The 25,177-nt window shown below is 40.0% G+C and overlaps 1 protein-coding gene across 1 annotated transcript; it reads right to left on the reverse strand.

Moving 5' to 3' along the window:
• Nucleotides 1-257: 257 nt before the first annotated feature.
• On the reverse strand, nucleotides 258-24,547 carry GPR37 (G protein-coupled receptor 37). The gene is made up of 2 exons (XM_049641775.1): nucleotides 22,637-24,547; nucleotides 258-6,026 (listed from the first exon to the last, which is right to left on the reverse strand). Exons 1-2 carry the CDS (start codon nucleotides 23,657-23,659, stop codon nucleotides 5,208-5,210), a joined length of 1,842 nt encoding a protein of 613 aa, XP_049497732.1. The 5' UTR covers nucleotides 23,660-24,547; the 3' UTR covers nucleotides 258-5,207.
• Between the last annotated feature and the right edge of the window lie 630 nt (nucleotides 24,548-25,177).

The raw sequence follows: 25,177 nt of genomic DNA on the forward strand, positions 1-25,177 counted from the left end.
ACAGCTACCACTACATACCTATCAGAATGGCTAAAATTTTTAAAAATTAAAAACAGGCAATACCAATTACTGTTGGCAATATGGAGGAAGTGATGTGGGCTCTCATACACAGCTGGTGAGAGGGCAAAATGGTACAGCAGCTTTGGCAAACAGGTGGTCGTTTCTCATAGTTAAAAAGTAGACTTACCTAAATTTCCTCTCCTAGCTGTTTACCAGAGATATGAAAACTTATGTCCACATAAAAAACTATACACCAATGTTTATAGTGACTTTATTCATAACAACTGGGAACTGGAGACAGTGCAAATGTCCCTTAACTGGGAAAGGCATACACTGTGATACATCCATACAATAAAATATTACTTCACAATAAAAAGAAATAAACTACTGATACACACAGCAACATGGATGAATATCCAATATATTACGCAAAGACTCAAAAGCTATATATTGTATAATCCATTTATATGACAGTCTGAAAAAGGTAAATTATAAGGACAGAAAACAGATCAGTAGATGGGCTGAGGGTGAAATAAGGAGTTGGCTACAAAGACACATGCCTCCATGTGTCTTTGGAGACTTTCTAGAAAGATAGAACTGTTCTATAGAACTATAGAACTTTCTAGAATGATAGAACTGTTCTATACTTTTTGGTGGTGGTTACATGATGATATGTGCTCAGGACTATATGCTAAAAGGGGTGAATTTATATCTTAATAAAAAATGTATCTTAATTTTAAAACTAAATAACTAAATGTTATTTAAAAAGTCAAGTCAGTCCTCTCTCTAAACCATCCAACGGAGTCTTACCCAGAATAAACAGCAAAGTCATTGCTATAGCTTATCATCTGGCATCCTTTCAGCTCTCTGATCTCATATGGTACTTCTCTTCCCCTCCCTCAATCTGTTCGAGCCACATTGGCCACTTTCTATTCCCGAAACCTATCAAGGCATGTGTCCACCTCAGAGCCTTTGCACCTCACCTGTTCCCTATGCTCTTCCCCCAGATGGCTATATAACTTGTTTACTCTAATATCACCTTTACACTAACGTCTTCTTCCTAATCCCTCCTTACACTGGTACTCCTTTTGTCCATGTTACTTTTCATTATCAAACATACCATGTGTATATAATACTTTAACATTTATTTAGTATAATTTCTGTCTCTCTCAACAAGAGAGGGGAGGGCTTCTTCAGAATTTTTTAACAGCTATGGCACATGCACACACAACAGTGCTTAACATATAGTAGTAAGTTGAATAAATGGTATTCATTGGTTGAATAAATGAATTGAGATATAATGGAAGAGTCATTATTTCACCCATCCATGCTCTGCACTCAATTTCACTTGCATACTTTTTATAACACACTAAAAATCAATCTTATCATAATTATTAAGGAAGTGGACCTTTATTCTAATTCCACTTTTATGAGAAAAAAGTAAATGATGAAAAAAAAGAATTATTAAGCATATATTTGTAAAAACAGTATCAACATGTCCATAGAATAAACACAAATTCATCTGGATTCAGATGTAAATCACTTAGATCTAAAATACGGAACCAAGTGCTCGTTTGTTCTTCCTCCTCTGTGAAGTCTTCATTCCTATCTGTTTCCTCCCAACCACTGAGCTCTCAAAGGGAGTTGGCTCACTTTCAGCTTCCCACCATCCACTCTGTGCTTCATGCATGCTGCACTTGTCACACGAAATTTTATTTGCAAGGATCTTAAGGTTAAGAATGTTAGGGGCGCCTGGGTGGCTCAGTTGGTCAAGCATCTGACTTTGGCTCAGGTCATAATTTCATGGTTCGTGAATTCAAGCCCCACATCAAGCTCCACGCTGTAGTGCAGAGCCTGCTTGGGATTCCCTCTCTCTCTCTCTCTCCCTCTCTCTCTCTCTCTGCCCCTGCCCCACTCATGCATGCTCGTGCTCTCTAGCTATCTCAAAATAAATGAAAAAAAGTTAAATTATGTGTTCCAACTGCCTAGTCTAGCACCAGGCATAAAGAGGTTTAATAAAGGATCATTGAGTTGAATGTAAATGAGTTGATTTTTGAAGTCATAGATTTGAAGTCTTCAGAATTGTGAATTATCAAGGAAATGCTGAGTTGATTATACAATCCAGTTATAGATATATAATAGATATAATGAATAATCTATATCTATATAGACATACATCTAGATATATAGATACAGACATAGATATTTTGAAGAGAGTGTTATTGACTATCCCGAAACCACAGAGTTGATTTGGTTCAGTAGCTCAGACATCATTTGTAGAGTTTTCTGATCAATCAGAATTTTAGTAGACTTAATCTTATGCATGAATTTCTCTTCTTAAGGAAACTTTGAGGAGGGGGAAGACACGGGACGGGATCTGGATTAGAAAGAAGTAGAGCAAAAAAGGTTAATTTTTGTTTTTAAAAGCATGCTGTAGGAATTCTTATGAGAAAGCTGTGATCAAGGCCATGAGAAAACTTCCAAGCTACTTCACCCTTGGGATGACTTCATTGTGGTTATCAAAGTTTCTACTTTGACAGAGATAGCATTCAATAAGAAGGCATATGGTTCAACTGAAAGTCAAGGATACCAGGAAAAAAGAAATTTGAGTCCCAACTGCCTCCATTGGAGTCCAACCTGTATAATATTTTCCTAATTGTTTTTTCACTTTCAGACTCTTCCCAATAGCCCATTTAAATTGTCTTCAAATTGATCTTCCTACCACAGAGTTGCGACAATGTTTTTCCAATGCTCAAAAAACAAGCCACATTTCCTGAAGGACTCTGTCTGAACATCTTGCAAAGCATGACCCTTTTATAATATGGTTTCAGCGCATATTTTCATCAGCATATTCCATGAGGCTTCTATGCACACATAGCATGGGAACCAGACCGGACCAAACCAAACATTTATTCTTCAGTCATACCCCACGAGTTTTCTCTCTCTTCCTTTAACCAGCTCCCTCCTCCTGGAGTGTTCACTCCTCATAGTACTTTTATCAAACTTCTGACAGACTATCCATCCAGTTATCTTACACAGCCTTTCACGATCTCTCCCAGTCTGGTGGGCTCTCTCTCTCTTTTCTGATCCATCGTGGACCTTTACACCTCCCTAGCAGGTCCCAGCTTTAACCATCATTGTACACGCATTTGTCTTATTCCTGCTTTCTCATGCCACCCCTGCCTGATTTTGAAAATCTGACACTAAGCTCTGGTTACTTTTATTTACTATAGGTGATAACATAGAACATTTTCTACATCATGTTCTCAATCAGTTTTTCTCTCTTTTTAAAAATTTATTTATTTTGAGAGAAAGAGGGAGTGAGAAAGAGAGTGAGGACATGAGCAGGGGAGGGGCAGAGGGAGAGAGAGAGAATCCCAAGCAGGATCCTTACTGTCAGCACAGAGCCCACCGCACGGCTCGATCCCGCGAACTGCCAGATCTGAGCTGAAACCAAGAGTCGGATGCTTAACTGACTGAGCCACCTCAGTCAGTATTTCTTGATTTATGAAGTTGACTAAGTCTCAGGAGAGACACTGTGAAATCACGATTGTCGATCTCAGTAGCCAAAACCTAGTTTAGGTGTCCTCAAGAAGATTTCCAAAGATTTATTACAGGGATCTATAAGAAGACAATGGTATCTTTTTTTTTTTTTTTTTTTTCTCATTCTCAAATCCCTCAAATTCCATACAATACAGATAGTGGGGCAGTGGGGTGGGTGGAAATCCCTTCACAGAGTACTGGACCAGGGAAAAGGAGATATTCTGGACATTGTCATTTAGTTAATCTGAGTGTCATCTGGAAGATGAACGGTCTAGATTAAGTAATTTTTCTAACACTAAAGCTTAACAATGAAAAAACATCATGCTATAATCTGGAAGAAAGAAGTCACCACTCGGTTATGCTCAATGTACAGAAATTGACCAGCTGAAAACAGAGGATGGTTTCTGGCCAGCAAATTGGTTTCCCTTCTGTGCTCTGTCTGAAGACAGAGACGTTACATCTATCGCTAGGCCGCTGTCTCTGCCACCTGATTTAGACACGTGTCCTGCACGGTAGGCAGTCATCCTACACAACTGCCGGAGCTTAAACTCCTGAGGGGAATCTAATATTCAAATGGAGAGGATTAGTTTTTTGTTGGAAGCTTATGGAATATCAATTCAAAATAAATTTGAATATTCAAGTGTTCAAATCAAGATATATAAATATTTTATTATCCTACTACTGTACTTTCATTCTACTTCGAGAAATTAAATCACACAGATGTAACCAAGTTCATTTTTTAAGTGGAGAAAAGTTAGAATTCAGAGTGCTTCAAAGGTCAGTGTTCAGAGGAAATCAGATGACAGGTGCATCATGTTTTAATCCTAGATTCTGCTCATAATTCATAACGGGAAAATCTATAGCTCTATATGCTAGTTCAGAGGTGAATAATAATGATAAAAAAGATACTTTCTTCCTGCTCTGCTGTCTATTCACATTTTATAAATACTTGGAAGTAATTTTACATCTGTATCTGAATATTAAAAATACAATTTTGTTTGAACATACAATATAGTTGTATATGAATCATGCATATAAAATAGTACTATTAGGAAAACTGCTTTAGAACATAGTGATTACCTGCCTTAAAGGAAAATAGAACTTTAAAGCAATAAGGCTGACTTTAAATTGTGCGTAGAACCAGTAATTGTGTATTTAAGGCAATTAAAAGATTTATTGAATCTCGGTTAAAAGTAGATTGACAATGACATTAAACAATAAAGTATAATTTATTTGGTGCTACTTTGTGAATGCTCCTTAACTACAAATCATCTCACGATACCATATACAATATACTGTCAATCACAACTCAAACATAAAATAACCTACAAAATCGCATGGCTATCATCAATATACACTGATTATATTTTTAAAAGAAAGTTAGTAATTAATTAAGTTAAGGTGCAGTAACTTTTTTCAAATAAAATATTAGCACCATACCAGATGTAATGATCTAAAACTATTGGCCTTCTCATACGTCTTAAATAACTAAATATAAACATTTTTTTTCAAAGCACAAATATTAATTTGCAAAATCAGTTCTACAGTCGTTAATATTTCTCTCTTTCGTTGCATTTTTCCCCGGTAGGGAAAAATATGAAGTAAAAACGTTGACAGGATATGAAAATCAAACACATAGATCTAACCAAAGAAAAGGCTGTTCTTCAGCAATGCGTTCCAACAGAAGCGAAAGTGGACATTTCGCGGCGGATGGTACTGAAAGGCGAGAGTTCGAGTTCTGTGGTGTATTCGTTGTCATTGTCGTCGCTGGTCACTGTCGAAGACTTCTGAATGCACTCATCACAGCAACAGCAGCAACACTCCATGAAGGCCCGACTGAAGGGTTTGCAAAGACAGAAAAGGAGGACAGGGGTGACACAGGACTTAAAGAACAAAAGGAACTGGCTGATGATATAAAGCAGGTCCATGGTCTGCTGGGAAACCCCCGTAGCCATGTAGGCAGTAACAATGTTGCAGATATTTTCAGGAATGATGCAAAACCCATACAAAATGGTCAGAGCCACCACTGTACAGTTCATCTGGCTTTCCAGCTGAATCTGTCGCTTATTCCCTCGGGTACAGGCTTTCTCCGCTTTGCGGATTTTCCTCGCAGTCACTAAAGAGCAGGTGATGGTGAAAAGTGTGGGCAAACAAAAGTAACAGCCAAAGTACCACCAGAGTCTTGCGCTGTCATAGGTAAGGGCTAGAACGTAGATGGTGTCCGGTAAGTCAGGGGAGACCTTGATGACGCAGCGTTCCGCGGGAGCTCGGCCACTAAACCCCAAATCCTCCTTGCTCAGCTGGCGGAGAACGACTTCTGGAAGTGCTAACAGTAGGGCACCCACCCATATAACAGCAAGCTTGGCAGTTGTGGAAGAACAGTTCTCGATCATTTCATAGTACATCTGCACGTTGGTGGCTGCTCGGAAGCGGTCTATACACAGAGCACATAAGGTGAAGGTAGTGACTCCGAGGGAAGCCACCTGCGGGAGGAGCACAGAATGCATTTATTCCGGGTGATCTCTGAAAGGTCGGAATACTAGGCAATAAATACAGATTGGCAAAACGGGGGGGAAACAAAACAAACAAACGAAAAAACACAAACAGAACAATTTCCTGGAATGAGGCACGGTTAACTGGTTAACTGGTTAACTGGGTTGGTGACATTTGCCAAATCATTGTAAAGATGAAAATAGGCAGGGAAAAAAAAAAAAGGAAAGAAATGTAGTGGTTCAGGGTCATGCAGTCAGAAAAATTTACAGCTGGAAGGATCCATAAGGACCCACTAGTCCAATACCATTTTGTTATTGAAAAGAACACAGACACCCCAAGAATTTCAGTCACCACAAAAATGCCTGCCACCAGAAGATCTAGATAAGGAAGGATAGTTGAGTGTATCCCATTTTCATTACTAAAAGGGTAATCATGTTTTCCAGTGTGGGGGCCGATAGCACACCTCACACACAGCAAACATTTAAGAGCTTATTGGGGCGCCTGGGTGGCTCAGTCAGTTACATGTCTGACTCTTGTTTCAGCTCAGGTCATGATCTCACGGTTTGTGAGTTTGCTCTGCACTGACAGCACAAAGCCTGCTTGAGATTCTTTCTCTCTCTCTCTCTCTCTCTCTCTGCCCCTCCTCCATTGTCTCTCTGTCTGTCTCTGTCTCTCTGTCTCTCTCTCTTCCTCAAATAAACTTAAAACATACAAGAGTTTATTTCCAACAAATGAGATGAGTAGAGATCTCCAATTTCTCCTAATGCAAAATAAAGTATTTTAATATTATTTTCAAATGATATACTTCTGGAAAACAAGAAAGGCAAAGTCTCCAGAATTTGAAATCAATGAAAAAAACAAATGCCCAACAGGTCAGTGACTCCTCCCCCTGCACATTGCATGCTTGCCCTACGGACATCTGCATTTCCTAGTGAGAGTTTCAGGTTGGTTTTAGCCAGAGGGATGGGGCCAGGTACCCAGGTAGAGAGGTAAGAAACAAGGCTAGAGTCAGTGTTTGTGGGGATTAGGTCAAAGATCCCCTTATGAATTTCAAATTCCCCAAATAGTGACATCTTCATGGGTATATAGAGAAAAAACATAAAGGGAAATAGTAGAGAAACTTGTCTGCATTACATGATTTGGATCTAGGTGAACTGGAGATTTAAAAAAGGGCAAATTCTAACCAGGAGCCCGAATTTACACTGGCCTAAGGCCAGAATTAACACCATCTATGTGGCTCAGAAAAACCCAAATTACAATTTTAAATTGTCCCAGGCACCTGGTGGAAGAAAGCACAAACCTCTCTGGAAAAACGCACTTTAAAAGCGGGCCTCAGAGAAATCCACCGATAAAACTCAAGGGAACATGAATTCACAATTAAAAATCACGATATGCAAGAGACAACCCACCACTTATGAACTTATGTGCCAAAAGAAGCAAGGTACAGAATCAGGCATATATCAGCCGTATACATTTACCATGAAATAAGTACATTATCAAATTTAAAATTGTATGATACTAAAAGAATGTCAAAGAAATAGGAGACATAAAAAGTAACCATGAAAATATGCAAAAAGGAGCCAGATACAATGTCTAAATATACCAGTCATAGGAAAATTTCAGATCAAAGAACCCTTTGACGCTGCCCACATAGAGCCCTGTATCCAAACTCATATATGTGCATGGCCCAGGCATCTAACTAAATCAACAATTAAAGGTTAACAGCCAAAACTATGTACATATCTTTTTCACACAGATACTTTGCCAGGAATATAAATGCATGTTCCTAATGTAAACATACTATCATTCTGTAGTCTGTAAAATATTTACAAACATCATACACTCTAATAGGGTACACAGACATGTACTCAACGCAAGCATACATTCATTGATATCAATTATGTGCCAAACACTCTGCTAGATATTGGGGATATAGAAAGAAACAAGAAACCGTTCTTTCCCTCAGAGAGGTCATAGTCAGCCAAGAGGGGGAAGGTGGTTCTCACAGTCACAAGATAAACACGGTCGTCATCTGGGAGCACCAGATTTACTCAATTATTCAGAGGAAATTGAAGTAATTTAATGTTTAATACATGTAGCCATTATTTATATACTTAAGTAAAGACAATGAAGGTAGATGGTAAACTGTCCATGAGGTTTAAGATGAAACAGGAGACAAAAACTCCCTAGGTGGGAAAGATGTTTTGGGGTGTACCCTGGACACTCGGTATGTGCATGCACTCTCCTCTGGCAGCTATTTGTCATGCCTTGGCAAAGGGGCAAGGGGGGAAATATATATATGTGTGTATACATATATATATATATATATATATGTGTGTGTGTGTGTGTGTGTATACATATATATGTATGTGTATATATATACATATATATATGTATATGTGTATATATATACACATATATATGTGTATACACATACATATATATATGTATACACACATATATACATATATATATTAGACATATATATTACATATATATATTGGACATATATATAATAGACATTAACATTATATATATATAATTAGATATTAACATTTTATAAATGTTAATGTCTAATTTTTTGGAACTCAAAGGGATCATGTTGAAAAAAGGAAAACCATTTGTCATAACAATTTGGACACTCAACACATTGGTTGTTTATCTGCCACATTCAAGCTGTCACTCTCCCCAGTAACGATGGCAACTTGCCTTGCAGATTCTATGAGAGTTCCAATGTCCAATGTTCTCCCCTTTTTACACGCAACACATTAGTCAACGTCTACCAGTCCCGCTACAGAAAGTAAGGACGTGGCATCCATGCCCTGACTATTCTCACAACTCTTAGTGGAGACAGTCTGAAAACGAGATGTAATGAGGGCTTAAGTGTATGAAAAGCAAAACTGAAGAAAAAGTATGACTCACAATCCACATCAGGGCAGATCAAGACTACATGACTGAGCTTATAAGCACAATTCCTGTTGTACAAAATCTTCAGAAAGTTTTGCATACATACCAGTACAAGAAATATCAATCCGATATGACTGCCGTAAAAAGTCATCTCTACATACACGTTTTTAAAATTAACCTTCAAATTAATGAATTGTTCATCTTGATGGTAATTTATTTTGCATCTCTGCCAGAGATTCAAAATAATTCTAAAATTGAGGCCCCTGCTGTGCGACTGTCTTAAGATCAGATCTGTCAGTAACTGCCACACATTGAATGGAAACCCGAGGACTTGCTCTCTTCTCAAGGTCTGTATCAAACAGTATTACTTAGAAATTGCAGTATTTTATTTCATGGATTTCTGAAACATTACATTTACATACTAGTTTTTCAAGCAGTTTGATTCATTTCTCTAGAAGAACAGAAAACAACAAAAGGTTCTCCAACTATCAAATGCACACACATCCTCAGCAAGGCTTTCTGTGTCATCTTCACTAATGCAAATCTTTGTGCATGTCACCTATGTATCCTGAGTCAGTCCATAAAGAAAGCTACAAAGGTTAATGCTGTGCATTCTTTTACAATTATGAATAGCATTTCTATTAAAAGGAAAGCTTGGCAAGACAAAAACACTAGGGAATCTGACGACAGGCAATCTCTCAGAGACTTGGAACATCTATTTGCTTGGTAGTTTTCTATCATTCTTTACAAAGAACACATAACACTCAAGAGATAGCATCTTCTCCCCTGATTAATCTCCTTAATTTTAAACACAGAGATTTAAGATCTGGACCAATGATCACAAGAGCTAGCATTTGCATACCTAACTCTCAGTCTGTTGCAAAGCATTTCATGAAAGGTAATAACCGATGAACGTAGGTGGACATGTACTAAGAAGGGTGTGTTAGATTGCCTCTCCTTAGATATTTATGAACTGTGATACATATCCACTTTTAATTAGAAGAAGTTCACTTGCTAGAAAACCAAAAAATGCTTTCTAGGTTCTGTATATTTCATTGCACATGATAACAAAAGCCAGAGCAAGTTTTAAGCAAAATTTACATGTGCTCCTACTTTCACTCAGGAATTCTATGCTATTCTTTTTTTTAGTTTATTTGCATGTGAAAGCAGGGGAGGGGCAGAGAGAGCGAGGGAGAGAGAGAATCCCAAGCAGGCTCCATGCTATAAGCCTGAGCCCATCACGGGACTCGATCCCACCGATCGTGAGATCATGACCTGAGCAGAAACCAAGAGTCTGGTGCTTAACCGACCGAGCCACACAGGCACCCTTCTACATTGTATTTTATTTGCAGATGCTTAGTTCTTCAGCCATATTCTCAAAAGCTTTAGGACTGAGCACCAAATATGTTTAAAAGAACATATTTGATCTATAATCCAAATCGCGGTTTGAGGGAAGCTTCCCAAGTTTCATACACAAGTTTCAGGAGGCTCCTGCGCCTAGTTTCTTGTTGTCAAATCGTACTTCTCTCTGATAGTGTTCTCCTCCATTAGGATCCAGCTGAAGCAGGAAAGTCACCAGAGCTGGGGCCTTGGAGTAAAATGCTGCCCCAAATGCAGATGGCACTTACCATGTAGTTGCCAACAGCAACCGCAGCCCCAAGGCCGGTCCTAGATGTCTCCTCCCTCTTACTGCCACTGCCTGCAGTGCTATCACTTCAGATACTTTTCTGCAAATCCACTTATGCACTTGATTTTATGAAGCGAAAGAGCAAGAAAGGTACAAAGCCCCTGCTCAGTACTTCCCCAAATTATTTATAGAAGGCCTTAAACATCTGTAAAGAATCAACTTCAGAAATTAATTGATAAAAAACATCTGGATCATGGGTGGTGGGCTAATTTCTGCTATCTCAGATATGAAATCTATCCTTGCAATTAAAAATGCAAAATGTTGGTGTAACATGAAAAGATCTCTATCACAATTTTCAAACATATTTGTTTACTTACAGCTCATTAGAAATTCTACCGAGATGAATGGTGCAATTATATGCAATTATAAAACTGTATCATAAATGCTGGATCTTCTGCATTTAATGACCATATCAGATTGCTAAAATTCAACGTCACTAAGAAATATGCTCTTGGGAGTAAAGCTGGTAAGGGGTGGTTTTTTGAAGCAACATCCTGAGAGATGGAATGAGTAAGATGCAATCTCCTATTAATTAAACTGCAATGGGAGAAATAATTAACATCAACAAAAGCAGAACTGTAAACACTTCTAATAGACAAGACTATTAATTTTGAGAATGAAGATCAGAGGGAAGCTGGAAGCATAAATTTTTAACTATTTGGGAAAAAGATATTAAGCATTTGAGGGTGTTGGCATCAAAATACACAAACAAGAGAATCAAAAGGAACAATTCAAAAATCTTTCTTTCAAACAGCAATGCTCTGCCCTTCTCCATATCCCAGAGGAACAACCATAAAACTCCTTCAGCGCCCGCTCAGTCCACATCCAGAGTGGTGAGGCTTCTCCAAGCTGCAGCCACCTGTGGCATTGCTTCGAGGCACTGGGCAGGCACAAAGTTGATATATGAGTACTCACCGTGGGAAAGCAGCAGCTCTGGGGTCAAAATGTTCTTCCCACTGTTCAAGTTCAAATTCAATACAAAAATATCAGCCCATGAGAAAGCCTAGGCCATCATAGTCACTTTTCCCGTTCCCTCAAAATGATAGGAAGAAAGTATGCACGGATGCTTTATGAAAAATGGTAAGGATCTTTGTAGGAAGATCCTTGGCTGTTGTCTTATCTGTTGCTCCATTTCTCAGAAGCGTACTGCAGACAGACAAATAAGAAATCATTTTGAATGAGAGTAAGCTATGAAAGTACAACTCTTACCAAATAAATAGTATCTCTTGCTAAACTTTCTGATATAAATCAGTGATAACAATGGGGGGGGGGGAAGACCAATGTACCTCCAAAGCAAAATGTCTTTCATATGAAATTAAGTCTATATGCTTCAGTACAGTGAATAGGCTGATTTTTAGAAAATAGGGAAATTTCTAGCTAAAGTCATGACAACTGTACTCTATCCTAACTTATATTTTACCTCAAAAAGATGTTTAAGTAGATCTATTTCTGTGTACTCCTTTGTATACAAGTAACTCACAAAACAAGGGCATTACTGTTAAGAAAACCCATTCATTTGGACCATGAATGATAATCTATTATAAGTCTGTGGTTACAGGCCTAACAATCAGTCAGGAAAAAAGCAGGAGGAGCACAGGGTAGAGTTTCCTTTGAAACTCTAAATGTCTTCAGCTTGTATGTCTTTGGCGTCCTCTTGCATTTTCCATAATCCTTATGCTTACAGCACTTGAGGGCAACTTTTCCAGGAAAGAGACGCTTCTTTGAACACCAGTGGGACTAACATGTTATCAGAGACTCTGCTGTGAATAAGATGGCCTTTTTCAAGAGGTCTTCATTTCAGAAAGCATGCAAGTCATGACACTGTGGTAGTAACACACATCCATTAGTGTTTCCAAGTCAAAATAGAGCAAGGAGGAGAGATTTGCCGCACCCCTTCCAGGCATGCGTGCATCTCTAAAACAAAATAAAGCTATTTACAGACACTCTTCCACAGTCAAAGAGAAGGCTTCTTACCTTTATCAAAATCACTAGGATTTAATCTGATACACCCACATATTATAAATATCCATTTATTTCAATTATACCCGATATATTTCATCTATACTTGATTCCCAATGTTATGGAAAAGCAAAATATTTTGAAGACATTGACTATTACTATTGTCTCATTCTCTACCTCCCTCCCTTTTGCTTAAGTTTAGTAACACGCTCTTACTTATTTTAAAAACAATTGAGACTATTTTTTTTAATATGAAATTTATTGTCAAATTGGTTTCCATACAACACCCAGTGCTCATCCCAACAGGTGCCCTCCTCAATGCTCATCACCCACTTTCCCCTCCCTCCCACCCCCCATCAACGCTCAGTTTATTCTCAGTTTTTAAGAGTCTCTTATGGTTTGGCTCCCTCCCTCTCTCTCTCTCTCTCTCTCTCTCTCTTTTTTTCAATTGAGACTATTTAAAAGCTAACATATCACCCCCAAACTTGTATTGATGTTATAAATCTTTCTTTACCTTATTGTCCCACCTTGACATAAGGTTTCCTACCAATTGTGACTTCTGGCTTCTACAGCACAGTACATTTCTGTGTACTATATATACACAGTATAACAGTACATATATATACGTATACACACACACACACACACACACACACACATATACACATACACATTTTACTACAACTTGCGTAAAATATTATAATTTGGTTATAAATGTGTCAATGCTCATTAGTATAAAAAATAACAGCGAAGCAAGATTAACATCATTTGTCCTAGGAGGGAAACAATCTATTGAAATCAACAGATGTTAATATATATAATTTATATATTCCATGTTGATTCTCAATAATTAAAATCCATTTAAAAATGTAATATTTATCCCAAGCCCAAGCTTGGCCATCCCAAGCTCTGATGATCTTCCAAAGAACAGTAATCAATTTTCACCAATTTTCCTTTGTCCTTAATAATATTAGTTTGCATGACAGAAAACCTAAACTAAAAACATATTCCTCATCCATTTGTGGCTGGGTAATTATGATTTGAATGACACTAAGAAACCCGAAATTTTGAAGACAAAATTTCTCTTCTCTTAGCCAAAACTCCACTCTTGGTAGTCTGTTAAGGAAGTACTCTTTCTCCACTCAATCCTCCTATAAAATGTATGTACCTCTAAATCTTTCATCTTGCTGTGAATGAGTTAACAGATCTTTTCCTATACATGAGAAAGTTGAGCCAAGGAGAAGACAGTGAAGGTAGGAGAAAAGGCACTTAGGGTGAGGAGTGACGAGCAGGAAGTAAAAAATGGCAGCCTTGAGCACAGTCATAGACTAATGAAAATGACTCATTCCAGTCCTGGATCAAATCAGTGACCTTGGCCTTGTTAATGCTATGAACCATTCAAGTGTGCTGACAAATAACAGTGAAAACCATCATAAATTCACAAACTGAAAGTATTCTATCTCGGGAATAAGCCTGGCACTGTGATTCCATCCTGTGTTTTATGGAAGTTTTATGGAAGGTATGTATACCTACTTTTCAAATAGAGAGGCCCCATATCTGAAGTTGCAGCAACCCCATTTTCCACTCTACCTTGAAAGTTTAGATGAGATCATCTCCTCTGGCAAAAAGAATGCCATTCTGATTAGGATACTTGAGAGTTAGTCTTGACAAGAAGGTCGGGTTAATTAGTAGACTTTGGCAGGTCAATTCTTGGGAAGTTAAAGGACAGGAGGATCCCAAGAGGATGAAATCAGAAGCGCAATGCCAGACACAAATCTCACTGCATAGTAGCTTGCCCATCCCTCTCCCCACACAGTCCACACCCCAGACACAGATCCCTGCGCTTCCAATGTGACACTGTTAAATCTAGTCGCAGCACATGGAAAGAGCTTTTAAAGGTGGAAACATTCTATCAAGGTCCATGGTGTGGAAGGGTGAAAAGCATGGTACATACGCCTTCACCTACTCAGCCTGGGAATCATAAACTCAGACCTATTTTGCTTTTGCAGGTATATTTGCTTCCTTTTTGCTGTTGAAGGATGCTTTGTTAGTATAACTAGGTATTGGCAATCCATGGGAACTCAGGATAAGTCCTCACTCAGAATCTTTCTTGCTTGAAAGATTAATCCAATTCTTGAGAAAGTCCATTCTTTCTTATACTCTTTCTATAATAGGGTCTGAAGTATCTATAATAGGGTCTAAAGTATCTCCATTGTCAGCCCTTCTTCCTAGGTTCTCTAAGGTCAAATTAAATAAGAGGTACATTTTTGAGATTTTTTCAGAAGGAAAGGACTCAAATCAGTGTACTATTTATTACACTGTTAAATAAATCATTCATTTAAGTAAAATTTTAAAATTTGATTAACTTAATTCCTTATGGCTAATAGACTCATAATTCCAAGGCAGAGATGGTTATCTCAGGCAATGTATTCCAGATAATAATTTAACTTTTAGAATAATTCTGTGTTCTAAGTGAAATTTCTAGGGCTGTCCTATCTGCCCAATTATCTTGCCAATCATTCTAATGGGCTTCCTATCCCATGAAATATTGAGAAAATAAGAAAGCAAGAATTAAGAGACTTTCATATTTGTATCTTTTCATCATGGACCTAGGCTGTATAGATTTATGCAGATTAATAAGAATACAATTGAAAAATAATTAGAGCACAGTTTTCACTTGTGTTTCTCCATTTTTGGTTCTGAGTACAACTGTGAGTGGACTCATTCCAGGACCCATTCCTGACTTCCATAATACCCTGTTTAAACCTCTGTTATAGGTTTATAGGTTTTAAACCTCTGTTATAGGTTTTAAACCTCTGTTATAGGTTTAAGGCACCTGGGTGACTTAGTTGAGCGTCGGACTCTTGATTTTGGCTCAGGTTATGATCTCAAGGTTCATGAGTTAGAGCCCCACATCAGACTCTGTACTGACAGTGCAGAGCCTGCTTGGAATTCTCTCTCTCTCTCTCTCTCTCTCTCTCTCTCTCTCTCTCTCCCTTTCTCTCTCTCTCTGCCCTTTTTCTGCTTGTGTGCAAATGTACATGTGTGTGCACACACACACACTCTCTCTCTCTCTAAAATAAGCAAATAAACATGAAAAAAATTAAATAAACCTGTTATAGCACTCATTACACTGCAGAACATTACTTCTCTATAACTTAATTTTTTTAAGTTTATTTTTATTTATTTTGAGAGAGAGTGTGTGTATGTGCATGTGCACACATGCGCATGTGAGTGGGGGAGAGGGAGGGAGGGAGGGAGAGAGAGAGAGAGAGAGGGAGAGAGAGAGAATCCCAAGCAGGCTCCAGGCTGTCAGCACAGAGCCTGACTTGGGGCTTGATCTTAAGAGCCATGAGATCAGGACCTGAAGGGAGGTGAAGAGCTGGATGCTTAACCAACTGAGCCACCCAAGTGCTTCACTTATTCTATAACTTTAAAAGCAGTAATGAATCTATGTTATTAATCTCTGGAAACTCTCCCCCATTTTCTCCCATGCTTTCTACTCCCATCCCCACCTAACATGGTACCTGACATAGTAGAAAAGTCCGATAAATTTTTGATGAGTAAATGAATAGTAAATAAATGAATGAATGATGACATACATGGAAAAGGATTATAGAAGATAATGAATTACTCAAATTGTTCTTTAATCAGTTATTAGGTGCTGTTGTTTTATATATAATCCTTCCAAGCTGAATGCCAATGAATATCTCAAGAAGGGGAGTAGAGAAAATCCATATTTCTGTGTGTCTTCACTGACAAACTTTAGAAAAGGATGGCTTCTCAGTATAAAAAATAGTTAAGGAAATTATTTGAATTTCACATTTGATTATCATAAAACTTTTATTTATGTAGAATCTAAATTCAGTAAACCTTGCCATACACTATTCATAAATGGCATTGTAAATAAGAACTCATTCTATAACTTTTTAAAACTTGTCTGTGAGAATCATCAACTATTTTTATTCCATGGAAATGTAGAAAACGATTATTAAAGGATTAATGGGAAGTCATAAAATATTTGTTAAGCACCATTCTCACACAGTGAGTTTATTTTTCCAGAGAATATTATTAGTAACTTTCAAATTGTTCAAAATACTGTTTGTTTCCACTTATAAGTCCATCAGAATATCTAATGGCTAATCCACAACTCAAGCAAATTTGCCATCCGCCATGTTAAGTGCGCTGTTACTTGAATGTGGGGGCTCTAGGGCAATCTGTGTGGAATCGCATACCTGTATGGTAAGTCATCTTCAGCTTCCAGGATCCTTCCTTTCTTACCTGCCAGTGCTAACTACAGCCTCAGGCAATTAAGGAGCCATCTATTCCACTCAGTTTAAAAACAGCATTTTTAAAGCCATTGGAGAATTTGGCTCTTTTCACCACAAAAGATTGTAGATCTTTCACAAATCATCCCTGGTCCAGGGGTCCTGGGGAGATGCATTCCCTCTATCCATCCTCTACCCTCACGTAGGAATCTTGTGTCCCAGTAAAATAAAAATAAAGTTCGATCTGGGATTATCTTACAACTATTTGAAGCCTTCTTCCCTATCACACATCATGAAGGTGTGAGTTCTTTAAACTAAGGGGGAGCCTGTATCATTCAAAACTTCCAATTAATGTCCCAACAGAAATAAATATTTGGCAGCGGACTGGAATCAGACGATACACTGACCGGTTGGCTTCCATCAAGTAATGAGCAATGATCTGTTCCAGTTGCCATATTCAGGGCCTGAATTATTTGGCTTTAATAATTTTTTACATCCTTAAAGGAATAGTATGGTAGGAAACTCCTATACCATTCTCTTATTGCAGTCCATACCCAGACCTTCATTTCCATCTTTCTCTCTCTCCCTCCTTTTTTCCCTCCCTCTCCCTTGCGCCTCTCTTTCCACATACAACTATCATTTTGAGCATAGTTTTGTTTATTTTGTCTATTTCTAGATTTGTTTATTTTGTCTATTTTGTCTACTATCTGATAAACGAGTTTAAAATGATGTGTGTCTGTTAGGATGACCACCATCCACTCAGATTCTCTTCTCTCCTATCCCCTTCTCCTACCATTCCATTTGCCCTTGGTCCTTACAGGATTTATCAGTAGGCCCCAAAGATACCAGAATCCTGGAGTAGAAAGAGAGAAGTTATCAAGTACAACAGTTCCCAGTATATTCCCACTCATAGCAACATTAAATATGATAAAACAACTCTCTACCAACAGACCCAGGAAGCTGGCTACTCTCGTCAAGCCTTATGCCAACAAAGTGAAATAAAAACAAGAGTTGAATGTAAATTGCAAAGATGTGTAATTTCTGCTGAAGAAACAACTCCTATTTTTCTACACAAGCCCAACTTTCCCCAAAAGTCCACTGTCTCCTTAAGGTTATGCTAATACTGAAGTTGTAGGGGGGGGTGGGGGTGGGGAAAGAACTATAGTAGAAGAGGAAAAGAAGGCAAAGAGAAGAAAGGAGAGAAAATTTGTGAATACAAATTAACTGTGGTCTAGCTACTATGGAAAACAGTATGGAGATTTCTCAAAAATTTGATAATAGAATTACCATATGATTTAGCAATTCCACTTTTGGGTATTTATCTGAAGAACATGAAAACACTAACTTGAAAAGATATACGCACCCCTATGTTCATTGTAGCATGATTTACATTAGCCAAGATATGGAAACAACCTAAGTGTCCACTGATGAATGAATGGTAAAGAAAATGTGGTGTGCGTATGTATGTGTATATATTTACAATGGAATATTATTCTGCCACAAAAAAGAATGAAATCTTGCCATTTGCAACAACATGGAGGACCTCAAGGGCATTATGCTAAATGAAATAAACCAGACCGGGAAAGACAAAGACCATATGATCTCAGTTATATATGGAATTTAAAGAATGAAAAATCTCAAAACACAAAAAACCAAGCTCATAGAAACAGAGAAGAGACTGGTGTCTGCTAGAGGCTGGAATTTCTGGGGATGGTTGAAGGGTGTCAAAAGATACAAGCTTCCAGTTATAAAATAAGTCATGGGGATGTAATGTACAACATGGTGACTATAGGTAATAACACTGCATTACATATTTGAAAGTTGCTAAGAAAGTAAAAAAGTAGATCTTAAGATTTTCATAAGGTAAAAGAATGTCATAACTATGTAAGGTGATGGATACTAACTAGAGTTATTGTGGTGATCATTTCACGATTACACAGCTATTAAATCATTATGTTGTACACCCGAAACTAATATCATATGTCAATTATACATCAATAAAAAATAAAAATTAATTGTGGATAAAATTTTATACTAAGAAATATTAAAAATAAAAAATATTTTTTTTTTTTGCCTGGATAAGGCAAAACAGATTACTATCTAAAAGGTAAATCATACACTATAAATCAATAATAACGTGCATGGGGGGATGTCAACAAATATAGTAAATATAAGAAAGTAAAAAGTGAAGAGAAGGCAAAATCTAAATAAAAGGAAATAAAATTCAAATAATTTTAGAAGCCTTGTGGTCAAGAAGAAAACAATTTGGTGGGGGAAAGGTTTTTGAGAAAGTTTAAAGAAATGTAATTATTTATAGTGTCTTTTACCAATCTAAAACACTTCGTGATTTTGAGAACATGAAATGTAACCTATATAACTTGATTTGGTAACTAAAGTAATCATGCTTGACATATTAAAAACTGCAATTGTATCAGATTATTGAAATTAAAAAAAATTTTTTTTTTTTTTAAAGAGCTACCAACTCTGGAACTTAATGTTCTGGGTTTTTTCAAAGGTTTTATTTTAAGTAATCCCTATACACAATGTGGGGCTCGAACTCACAACCCCAAGATCAAGAGTTGCATGCTCTACCGAATGAGCCAGCCAGGCACCCCTGGAACTTACTGTTAATTTAAGACAAACGAGATGAAACCTAAGAATATAAAAAGCCATAAACTTCATCATATAGCAAATGATGTTAACTGGGCTTATTTTTTCCCTACCTACTGGATATAAAAATCTTCTTTAAAAGACACCAAGGAGCAGACATAGAAAGAAAACACTCCCTGGACATTCTTGCCTCCTAGATGTTTGTCTAATAAACAAGCTTGAGACAAAATGTCTGGCTACTACGGAATAGGTATATATGCTTGAGATGATCATTTCTCCTCTCTGGGTCTCATGTTTCATCTTTAAAATCAGAGGGTTGGATCAGACTGCCCGCTGGTTCTAATTTAACATGATAATTCAAATGCCACTGTAGTGAGGGCTGTGGTTCCAGACTGCCTCCCCACAGAATTCCTTCAGGTATAAAGTGCTGATTCCAACTTCTGGGACTAGTGGTGATTGACGGCTCTTAGCTGCATCCCTCTCTAGGAACTGCCCTTTAGAGAGATCCACCCAGCTCAAGGTTATGCCCCCTTCCTGGAAGCAACTTGCATCCAGTGACTGGTCCCTTTAGGGGACATAAAGTCTGGGCCATCTTGCCTCAATTCAGGATATTGTACAAGGCCCTCGGGGCCCTGCAACTCCCTGTGGTATCAGCTGAGGTCTCAGTGGGATCTGTATCACGGTTCAACTTTCCCCCCTGCCCAATTCTGCTTCCTTCATTCCCTAGGAGGCACTGAACCTAAGCACACACCCCAATAAACTTCCTGTGAAGCAAATATCCACATTTGGGTCGGATTTCTCAGGGACGTGACACGGAACAGGCACTAAATCTCTTACTTCTTGGAGGCAGAACTGTTTTATTTTGAGTTTTGGACTGTATTTCTTGTTCTCAAAATCAGGAACTATGGAGCTGATACTACTATCCAATAATTATTTTCACAAAACATACTAACACATTATAAAATTATTTCAGAAGAATAGGATTAGGTAGGAATGTAGAAACACTACATCTGAAGATATTCATTACTTTAACAATAAAAAATGTATATTATAGTCTAATTTTTAAAGAAAAAAATGAGTAAATTTTTTTCCAACCTTTGCTTCTCTAGGGAAAATAAAACCTAGTACTAATAACTAAAAAAATAGGGCTATAAAGAATAGGAAAAACTACAGAGCAAAAAACAAAACAAAACAAAAAAAGCAGTAATTGTTTTAATAATAAAAGAGGTAAAAAATAAACTTAAGAAGCAGAGAATTAAAAAATGAAATACAAATGAAAATACACATTTTTTAAGAATCCTCAGAGTTAGAAAAACAATGAAAAGACATACATAATACCATCATCACTCAAAACTCATAGGTTGCATTAAACTTGAGTTTTTATATCCTTTTCTGAATTTGGATGGGATTCCTTTCTTTTAAAGTTTTTTTTTTCAAGAACTTGGATAATAGGTTTTATCTTTCCCCATTTTTTTTTCTGTCTTCTTTATATGGTTTTTTCCCCTCTAATGTATAAAGGTTTTATCATGCCCAGTACATTTTAGACAAGCCAATACATTTCTCTTGTATGGCAGCAGTGGGGGGGGGGGGGGGGAGGAGGAGCAGGTAACTCTCCTGGTCACTGTATAGTTTACTTTTGTCTCATTCTTGTATGTCAATTTCTTCTGCATTATTCAAGCAAACAATCAGAGAAATCTTAAATCTTGACCTTGAAGCTGCAATTGATAGGCACATTTCTCTTACATGAATTCAATTACCTCCTCTGCAATTCAAAAATGAACTACCAAATAAATTAGACATTTCAGAGCTACTTGGAGCCTGGCAACAAGAGAAACCCTAGGTCTTGGTGAAGCAGCAACAGCTGATTTAGCCAGCATGGAATGATTCTGCATCTGATCCCTGCCAGGATAACAGAGGGTCTCATTTACTGTCTCTTCCCTTACTTCTTCTAAGTAGGTACTGTTTTCTGTTTACTTATCCCCTAGCTTTAGGCCCTGGAACAATGTTGAACATAGTGTCACTGGCCCTGGTGCCAGACAGGATCAGGGGCTCTGGAATATTTACAGTTTCCCTTCTTCTGCTTCCATAAATGAAATGGGCAGTCTGAATGGAGGAAATCAAGGGCCAGCTGGCTAAAAACACAACTGGCAACAAAGCACTTGGGCTCCTTCCAAGAGCTGGTGTTTAAAGAGAGGCCATTTAAAGAGCAAATTCCAACCACCGTAATAATGGTTCAGGACACTAGCTGTAAGAAGAAACAGAAAGATTTTCCTCAGAAATATTTTTGTTTCCAAAGTTTGGAACCTGTTATATTCCCTCTTCTTCTTAAGAAATTTTCTAGAGTTAGTCAATCCCTTAAAATAGCCAATCAATACCCTAACAAATGACAAGTGTATGTTGTATGCTTCTGGGAATTTATATATCTATATATAAATTCTATGCCATGATGGCCAACGTGTTATTCTTGCTTAAGTGCATTCACACGAAAGAAATAAAACTGTTAAGAAATGGAGAAGGAAAAGGAAAGAAATCAAAAATGACATAAGAATTTGGATGGGATAGCATGGCAGATAGCCAAAGACACGTAAACTAATTTTGGAAGGTTATTAACATATCATGAAGCCAACCGACAAAAGCAGATTTCCTTTATTAAATAAAATAGTATTCCAACTTATATATTTAAGAAAAAAATGCAATAATCTTCTTGGGGAGAAATCATATTGGAGCCCTACTGGATAAACAAAACATGGTTTTTTGTGGTTGCTGAGTTCTGGTAAGACAACCTTGACTGGTCACTTATTAACCCTAGAATCTCTGATAGGTGCCAAATAAAAAATATATATAAATGCCATATTCAGAGAGATAAATTTAAAATCTAAACAATTCTATACATTATGAGATCATAATTAATTATATCATAATCCAGGAGAAAATGAATTTGAAGGTGGGGGAACAAAGCTGCCTCTCTCTCTCTCTCTCTCTCTCTCTCCCCCCTCCCTCCTTCCTCCCTCCTTCTCTCTCAATGATTGGCAAGAGAAATGGAGGAAGGTACCCAGAAAAAAAGTGAAGGGGTTTAGCAGCCAGGTAGGTGCGTGGAACAGCAGTTCTGATGCTATAAATCCCAGAAATGGGTAAAGCCAGTAGCTTGAGACCCCCTGGAAGGCATTACCTCGATATAGGGCACAATCTTACAAGAGAAGTCCTCCAGCAGCCACTTTTTCGTCAGCTCGTGAAAGATGACAAGCGGAAGGCAGAAGAAGATGATGAGAAAGTCCCAGAAGGCCAGGTTGGCCAAGAGGGAATTGGAGATGCTCCGCATGTAGTAGTTGTGACACACGATGCACATCACCGCCAGGTTGCCAATGATGCCAGTCCCGAAGATCACCACAGACAAACACATGACCGCATAGGCGCCGTAGGACTCCTGGGTCAGTGGGTAGAAGGGGTTCTTTATTCTCAAGCGTCGGTTTGTGCTGTTTCCCCGGCGGGGACCCCCGCGCTCGTGGATACCTTCGCCCGAGGACCCATTCTGGGCCAGCGCCCTGCCAGGGGGTGCAATTGTCCTCCTTTCGTGCCCAGACAGTCCACTGACCGTCTTGGGTGGGGTGTCGTGGTGGGAGCCCTGGAGTTTCCCGCCTCTCCTTGGCCAGTAATAAAGGTCGCTGGCGCCAGGTTCCACCCTCACACTCTGCTCCTGGCTGTGCCCAGAAATGCCAGAGCCTCTAGGACCCTTCTCTTCCTCCTCTGAGATCTGAAGGAGGAGTTGGAGAGCCGGGGGGTTCCCTCTCGCCAAATTTCCAGGGGGCTCCTGACCTCGGACACCTTTCCACCTCCAGGCTCCAAGCGCCCTGGCTGGAGGTCCCGAGGGTTCTGCGATCAACGCCTCCGCCCCTCTGCCCGCACCTGGGTCACCTCCCGGAGCTGCCCTTATGTCCCTAAAGGGCGGTGCGCGCACCGCTGCCCCCTGCTCCTCCTCCCTGAGCGCACGGGCTAGCAGGTCTTCTGCAGAATTTCCCAGTCCCCAAGAGTCCCTGCTGCGACGGTGGCTCAGTGCAGGTGAACAGTTTTCCCCCAGGCAAGTTTCATTTCTTGGCGAAGAAGCGGACCCGAGGGCAGGAGAGGCAGAAACCTTGAGCAGTAGCAGAAGCAGCAGCCGCAAGGTGCGGGCGAGAGGCGAGCCCGGGGCCCGCATGGCTCGGTGAGGGCGCACCCGGCGGCCGCGGCTCCCGGTTAGGACCGACACCTGCTGCCTAAGTTGCTGCTGAGAGTTAGACACATGTCACATACTCACCCCCGCCCCGGCAGTGGGGGACGGGAGATTACGGGGAGGTTGGGGGATGGGTCTTGGGTCACAAACCCTCCCCCTCTACAATCCTTCCTCGTTTGGCTTCCCGTGCATCTCTCGGCCGAACCCACCCCGAGCGCTGCGTATCCCCCCCGCAAGGTTCAGAGAAGGAGTCACTGCTCCCGACGGCTGACCTTGAAAAGTTGTAACCAACACCTGACTGTTGATGAATGTTGCTACCGGGAGAAGCCCGGACCAAGCCCCACGTTCCTCCCTGCCTTTGGGTGGTTGCCTTCTTGGTAACAGTTGCTCTGCCTATTTACATCCTTTCGATACAGCTTTATCCAGTTGGTAACAGTTGTGCTGCCTTTTTACATCCTTTCAACCGCTTTCTCCAGTTGTAAGCCGAGGTCGCTACGGGGGGGGAGAAAAACAAGTTCCCCTTCTTCAGATGACTGGCAGCCACAATCCCGCTCCCGGCTCGCTGGAAACAGGTTGCAAACAGCCAGACGCCGCGCAGACGCGCCCGGGAAACTCTTGCCCCACCTAACCCCAGCGACTCGCCAGGCCGCGGCTGCCGTGGAGAAGCGGGATGCGAAACCCGTGGTCACTGTCAAAGTTGCTTCTCCTCCAGCTCAAAGTTGACCAGGGGGCGGCGCCGGCTGCTGGGCGGTGCGTCCTGGCGGAGAAGGGAGTCGATGGCGGGAGTGAGGAGGGCGGGCGCCGCTCCTCGGTGGACGGTGCCGTGCCGGCGGCCGAAAGAGCTGGTGGCGGCGACAGCGGGCGCTACCCGGGCGGAGAGTGTGGTGCCTGGAGCCGCCGCGGGCGAGGCGGTGCATGGCCGGAAAGGGGGAGGTGGCCCGGCCTCTCCCCGCGGCTCCTGTCGCTGCGCGCGAGGGCGACACCCAGCGCTCCGCTCCTTGCCTCCTCCCCCTCCTCTGCCTCTTCCGAGAGATGCCGGTTTGTGGGGAGACTGGATTCCCTGGTGGTTTACGACTCATTAAACCCACACACGTTTCATTCAAGCCCTTTGTAGCTGCTTTCACTCGTAGGAGCTGGAAGCGGAGAGGGAACAAGGGCGGGGCGCGGAGCTGGAGATGGGCGGGACACGTTAATTCCCCAGATGTCGGAACCAGCTTGACAGGTCCCAGAGCCGGGTGGGGAGGAGCAGGGGCGAGACCCGTGCTTTCTCTTCCCATCCGCCGTGCGCATGCCCAGGCCTCGGCCCCGAAGGAGTAGTAAGGTGAGCAGCCCGCTCACCTCGTTCGGTATTCCCAGGGGCCGAGACTCGAGAGAAAGGAAGCTCAGAGGTTTTGTTCGCAGAGAAGGAGCAGTTGCGGGAATGGGACGCACAGTGAAAATGTCCAGGATGCATCGTTACCTTTAACACCGAGTTAGGAAGCATGCTAACAGGGGTTACTTAGA

This window comes from Panthera uncia, chromosome A2 (genome assembly GCF_023721935.1).
Source record: "Panthera uncia isolate 11264 chromosome A2, Puncia_PCG_1.0, whole genome shotgun sequence".
NCBI classification, from domain to species: domain Eukaryota; kingdom Metazoa; phylum Chordata; class Mammalia; order Carnivora; family Felidae; genus Panthera; species Panthera uncia.